At 38.1% G+C, this 7,087-nt stretch overlaps 1 protein-coding gene across 1 annotated transcript; it reads right to left on the bottom strand.

The window, feature by feature from the left end:
• Window positions 1–371: 371 nt before the first annotated feature.
• PRL (Minichromosome maintenance (MCM2/3/5) family protein) lies at window positions 372–6,825 on the bottom strand. The gene is given in 16 exon segments (XM_008236982.3): window positions 372–610; window positions 613–682; window positions 976–1,197; window positions 1,848–2,013; window positions 2,235–2,438; window positions 2,618–2,790; window positions 3,195–3,386; window positions 3,729–3,906; window positions 4,182–4,324; window positions 4,536–4,625; window positions 4,729–4,851; window positions 5,144–5,321; window positions 5,964–6,187; window positions 6,268–6,327; window positions 6,523–6,590; window positions 6,682–6,825. Coding segments are annotated over 16 exon segments (2,154 nt in total). The 5' UTR covers window positions 6,713–6,825; the 3' UTR covers window positions 372–578.
• Window positions 6,826–7,087: the final 262 nt, after the last annotated feature.

Raw genomic sequence — 7,087 nt, 5'->3', positions numbered from 1 at the left:
AGGATTCGTTTAGCAACACTTATAAAACAAAGGAAAATCTTAAGGAGACCAACTTTAGATACCAACTTGTGTACCATCTCTCAATAGAGTATGAGACCCATTGTATTGGTGGGCTCCACCTCTATAGAGAGATGGTACATAAATTGGATTTAAAGTTGGTCTCCCTAGCATGACCCTTATGAAAAACAACCAAAGCAATTGAAGCATAATCCTAATGCATTAATATTTTTCCACCGCAATGCATAATCCTAATACAACCGAAGCAATTGCACTCAGTTAATTTTTGCTAATACGATGCATGCATTAGAGAAACGTATCATGTATCCCAACTCCCAAGTTGCACACCACATGAAAATTGAAAAGAGCGAGGCAACGTACACACGAAATATAAAACACTTCGCTCCATTCATTTCGGCTAGTCAACAATGCTAACTGAATCACTTCGCTCCAACTGCCTAATTCATCTCTCTTCCCAGGTTGAGTATTCTTCCCACTCACAAATCTTTCAAATGTATAGGGTCAAGAACACTCCTGTGTCAAGGGATTGCAGCCGTCTGAGGAATCTACTGCAAAGCATATCAGGCATCAATAAATCGGATGTCAAAAGTAAGGGGTTTATCTGCCACACATTCAAGGCTGCGTATTCCTCCAAACATTCTTTCAGTTGGGCTTCACTGTAACCCTGTTCCAAAGCAAACGTTCCACAGGGCTTAAGACAAAGAAGATAGAATTAAGGACAGGATTATAAAAAATTTCCTCCAATTATTGGAGTTTCAGAATTTTTATTTTAGTAATGTTATGATTCTCTGTCGAAGTTCTATAGTATGATCTACATTCTTATCACTTTTAAGTTTTATTCTATTTTGACATGATAGGTACTACAGTTGTATTTTCTGCATTAAATCCACTTATAGGTTGAAAATCAATCAACTTTCTGAACATCACAAGATGCTTTGCAAATTTGAAAAATCTAACCTTCCTAGAAATCCAATTTAGTGCACGTGCATAGCTCACATCCAACTTGTCAGTCCTGGCAGCTTCATCTCGCAAAATTGAATAGATATCGGAGATAGCATCCAGACCAGATTTCTGGCGATCATCTGAGTACAAAGAGAACTTTGACATCTGCATTAGCCTTAGTGCCTCATCCACATCACTTTGAGCCACAGTTTCAGAAAATCGCAGTCTTGCTAATGCCTGTACATGAAACAAATCAGTTTGTCTTTTAAGTAGTCAATACACCCCATAAGCATCTATTGCTCCCTTCTCTAGATGACACTTTTTAAGCAACCGATTAAACAAACCAAGTAAAGCTTGTTTAATCCATATACCCTAAACCTTATGCCCAAAAAGACTGGCATTTGTTAAATATATTTGTACCATACTAGATATCCTTCCTCTACTTATGGATGACGTTTCTTGAGCAACCCATCAAATGGGTAAAAATATTGTTACCAGCATCTATTGTTCCACACTATGGATGACAGTTTTAAGGCAGACCACCCACTTAACTGGGTAAAGCCAGTTCAAACAACATGCTCATACATATTATCTTTTCACATTTTTAACCCAGTCCATATCCAGAAAGAATGCAGGTTAAGTATGCACCATTCAGGTCCAAACACTTAAAAACTGTCCCTCTGCCTGATGTTGACTGCAGGACATCAATCTGACACCCCCAAACCCTATGCCTTATGTAGACAGTTAGACACCATTTCTTGCCACTTCATTCAATTTTGATACATAGCATATATTGTTGAAACATTTCTTTCCATTTCATTATATTGGATACGCAGCATGTATTATGGAAGCACATAACAAGAGAACAAATGAAAAACAGGACTTACAGCTGATATTCGAAGAATACTGAGCAGGGTCCTCACAGTTGTATAGGAGTGGGGAGCATTAGATTTAGCTTCTTCTTGCCGAATGCTAGAGTAGGCACTAGCAATATACTCCTCGAGTTCCTGCGGAACTGAAGGAGACAATCTTCTTGCAGCAGAAATATATGCGCTGAAATTTTTTGAAAAAGAAAGGAAAGTATGGTATCAGAAAGTCCCACTAATCAATAGACTTGCACACAAAAATTAGGGAGCTTTACAAGTTCTATACAGTGCTCTTTTACTCATTTGCATGTATAAGTGATCTATTAAGAAAGCCTAAAAACAAAGCGAATATTCTGAAATCGTTACTACTACTGGGCTTTCTATGTTGAAAAGTACTATTAGATTTACCGAAGAACAGATGGTTCAAGTGGAGTGAAGCCAAGAGCAGGAGATTCTTTATTCTGGTGGACATAGACGACATGCCTAGCCATCTCAAGATCACTATCCATATCTGCTCGATCCAGAATTAACCATAAAAGATCAAATCTTGACAAAAGGGCTGGTGGAAGATTAATGTTTTCAGCTGGAGTTCTACGTAGGTCATATCTCCCCCTTCAAAAATATATATAATAAGTAAGAGTTTTCATATAGACCAGAATATAACACAAAGAAGGCTAGCTGCCCGAAGGAGAAAAACTGCCACATAATTAGAGCAACATAAATTAGAAGAGAAGCAACAGGGACCAATGCCCTAAATAAACCCAGGTTATAAGAGGTAGAAAGATTTGTACCACGCTGGATTAGCTGCAGCAAGAACAGCCGTTCTTGCATTCAAAGATGTAGTGATCCCAGCCTTGGCAATGCTGACTGTCTGCTGCTCCATAACTTCATGTATGGCTGTACGATCTAATTCATCCATCTTATCAAATTCATCAATTGCACAAATGCCCATATCCGCTAGCACCTGAAATGAGTTAATTCTTACATAATTTAACACCCAGAAACCTTCGAAAACCAATCAGATAGGAAGCCTAATGGAGAACGATGGGGAATCTGATTGAATTAGGGATTTTATTTTGAGTTGGTTACAGATTGGCTTCTACAGACAGGCTAGGAAGTAACTGTTTGGAAACAGTCTTGAATTAAACATTGACATGATGCAAGGAAACCTTATTTCTGATTCCAATTAGAAGTTAACAGGAAAGGGCATTCTTTGAAATATGGCTAATGAGGCAACTTGGTAGTCTGAGTATCATGCAAGTATTCCACAAGTATTTACTGTTGTGTATGCTCTCTTCCACTCGTATAACATTTGAAGATAAAAATAGCTGAAAACACCTATAACTGAAAGAAGCATATGTATCTCACCAATGCTCCTCCTTCGAGGACCATTTCATTTGTGACAGGATCTTTCTGAACAGCAGCAGTTAGACCAACTCCACTGCTTCCTTTACCAGTTGTATAAACTCCCCTGGGTGCTACATTAATTATGTGCTTAAGAAGCTGGCTCTTTGCAACTCCAGGATCACCCATCAAACAAATATGTAAATCTCCTCTAATCTGCATTTTAACAGAAAATGTATCATGACCCTTGTAGTGCGATAATGTAAATGATACAACACACCATGACCAGTCTGTTTATCACAGACAGGAATATGAGCTTGGGAAATGTCCTAAAAAGAGAATATGAGCTTGGAATCCCATTTTACAGTGGAGGGAGACAGATTGCAAACTGAAACTCAATTTGCATAACCATTAACCAGTGACCAGAACCCGTAAGAGCCTGGTCAAGGAGGGTTGAGAGGAAAGGGAAGCAAGAAAAGGGGACTGACAATCTGTCATTTTACTATAGAGAATATATCCAAATACTATCCATAATCTTATAGACAATCTGTCATTTACCTTCATTCCATCTTTTAGTTTCCTGTGAGGGGCACCCACTAGAAGCAGAAGTAAAGCCTTTTTGATATCTTCATGCCCATAAATTTCAGGTGCCAAAGATCGTGCCAACTTATTATAAATGTCACCATCATCAGCTAAACGTACAATTTGCTCTTCCTCATCTCCTACAAGTTCATACCTGCAGAAGAGCACAACTTAGTACACACAGTACACCTTTTATCACCTAAAATTTAAGAGGTTTATCTAAGTAGGTACAGAACAACTCTTAGTTTACTGTTTACCGAAAACTGCACTAAAAGCACTAGATAAACTCTATGTTAATAGTTGAAGCCTGGATGTTTGAAAAATAATTAAGTTCATTACAAAAGTCTAAATGACTTTTTTCAGTTGAGAACTGATTCACACAGTGCATAAGATGACAAAACTAAAAATAGGAACAGAAGAATGGCTTACTCTTCATATCTTTTCTTATGGTGTGTGATAGACATGGCTTCTAAGTAAGTATCTGCAACTAAGCCAGCCCGCATTGCTCTATAACCAGTGTAAGGAATAGGAAGAAAAATGCCAGATAGTTCAACGACATCACCCGGAGCTACCTAATTCAGGTAGAGGCACATCAAAACTTTAAGAAAATAGTATATAATCAGTCAAGTAGAAGAAGCAGGATGTCATCACTCCCTGCAATCATGCAATTATTCAAATTGGAAATGTACCGCCCCTTTCCCTCTTTCCATTGCGGAAGATTCATTTAAAAACTGTAAGTTTATCCTTAAAATACTTTATGAAAATTGACATAAAGCAGCCAACCTTTCTTGTGAGTTCACCCCTGAAGTGAACAGTCATTGTCCGTGGAATATGACCTTTTGGAACATGTTCAGACAATTCTTGTATCTTGGCCTGCAATCAAACCACAACCAAACAGATCACAGAAGGATGATAAACGCCATTGGGGAAAAATGCAAAATCATATTACAATTATGACCGAATCAGCATGAAGTACCTCCTGAAACTTCAAGAACTTTGATGCCCTGAGTTGAAGAATAAGATTCCCCTTGGTTCTATTCGTTATACAACGCCTTGATGGGCACTCAAACAGGGGCATAAATACTCTCGCAGTTACTTCCTGTTAGGCACAAACAGAATTAGCAACTCAACAAAAGTGGTTCTAAAGAAACTGGGCCCAAGTACAGACCTGCTGGCATTGTGTGAATAATACTCCAAAGAGAGAAATAAAAGAATGTTTGAAAATCTGCTGAGTACAGTAACTGGCAATCAAATGTTTGAAAATATTTTGAAAATTATAGTGGCTTTTTGTTTTTTTGGGGGTGGGGTGGGGTGGTGTGGTTTAATTGGAAAGAAGACAACATTTACGTACGTCAAGACAAAGTATCCGAGATAAGCTTGTCTCTAATTACCTGGTAAATCTCAAAACCACATTCTTCACATGTATAAACAGCAACCTGCATCAATGGCTTAACATCTGAACACCGTGTCACAATACCTGATATCCTTACAAGCTGACCAATATATGAAGCCTTGACCTCCCTAATGGTAAATGGCCGCCCCTTTGAAGATGCTCTTATGTAAACTTCACTACAATACATATGAGAAAACATTAGTGAAATTTAACATCACTATACTGGAAGGTGAAGCATATAGAACTTGCTAAATGTTAAAACCGGTTGCCAGTATTAACCTGGGATGCATGTGTTCAACTTACATTGCACCATATGACAACATGTTTCCGAGCATATACTACAAACAGGGTTTATCAGCTAATTAGTTGAAATATATTTTCAAGCAGGGTTTACTTTGTACGAAATGGCAATATATTTTCAAGCATACTCCAATGAGACAAATGTCCGTTGGGCTACACATCGGGAGGTACCCTCACAATATATTTTCTAAATCTCGTGTTTGTAATACTTGCATATATGAATTTCCACCCCTTTTTATTTTTTAAATAATTTTTGCTGGTATCATTTATGGGATAGGTGAGGGTTTAGGTTTTAGTACAGTATCAGTGATAGGCTACCTGTTTTGGTTGCAACTTTTTTGTTTAGTAGTTCTCTATTCATGACATGTTAGTAAATGAATGTCAATTTTGCTGAAGGTATCAGCTAGCTTAGTAAATACCTCATTATATGGTCGTGTAGCTTTATTATAAGTGTATTGGCACACAAATCACATTTAGACACAAAATTCCAAGCACAAAAGAAATAACTTTGAACTCACAAGTAGCGCTTGATTTCTGGAGGCATCTTCTGATGTGGATCTGGACCATCCATATTCTCTGGCCCATCATCGGACCTTTGGGTCATCAATATGTCATGATCATCATCTGTAAAGGCCTCTGTGGGCTCTGGCATGAGCTCATCGATAGCATCAGCAAAAATACCAATATATCGCCGAGTATTTTCAGTAACCCGACTGAGGAATTCTTCATCCAACTCCCTGTACTGCATTATAAAATTAACAACTTATTCACAACAGGACCAGGGCATTGCAACAAAAGTCAAAAGGCAAACGCAGAACTTACACCGAACAAGTCCTCAAGATCAATCTGAATTGCTCGAAATTTGCGGTTAGCAACTTCTTGCTGAAAAAGACAGAAGAATCACAGGACATGAATACGAAAAACTTAAAAGAAATTTAGAGATTGGTGTTGTATAACTAAAAATTAAGAAAAATAGGATCCCGCATCTTCGCGGTAACCCAATGAGAATTTAGGGTTTTCAGTCCGTAACTATTGCTTCTTAGAAAATGTGTTAAAAAAAGAGAGAGATAAACTCACAAGGATCCGCATGTATTTGGGTTCACCATTGCAATCGATAAAGTTGGAAAGGAAATCCTTCGCGTGCACTGAAAATATAAAAATAAAATAACAAAATGAAATCAAGTATTGACGAGAGAGAAGGGGGTACATAGACAGAGATCTGAAACCCAAATTGACCTTTGTCAGGGCCGAAGTCGAGGTCCTTCATGGTTCACCTGCAGAGCGAGAGGCACACAGAGACAGAGAAGATAGAGCTCAGATTTGGGTTTGTCGGTAAATGAAGAATAAAGGTGAGGGTTTTGGCGGGAAAACGAATATAGGGTCTTATTCTTCTTTTAGCTTTTTTTCCTTTTTCTTTTATACTGGGCCAAGATTCAAAAGAAAAGAAAACTAAAGAGGACAAAAGGGGCCTAGCCCAAGTAGGAGGAGCAGCTCCCAGGACAGAACAGCCCAACGTTACTTAAATTCCTCTCACGCCATGCTCGATGTTATGATATGGGTTATTAGATGTAATGGTCTCTAAACTTTGACCCAATTCGCATTTTGATCTTTAAATTTCCAAAATTGTCTGTAATCCTTCAAC

This window comes from Prunus mume, linkage group LG6 (genome assembly GCF_029339155.1).
Source record: "Prunus mume cultivar Tortuosa linkage group LG6, ASM2933915v1, whole genome shotgun sequence".
NCBI lineage: Eukaryota > Viridiplantae > Streptophyta > Magnoliopsida > Rosales > Rosaceae > Prunus > Prunus mume.
The sequence above is the reverse complement of the archived record's forward strand: the minus strand, read 5'-3'. Positions and strand labels throughout refer to the sequence as shown.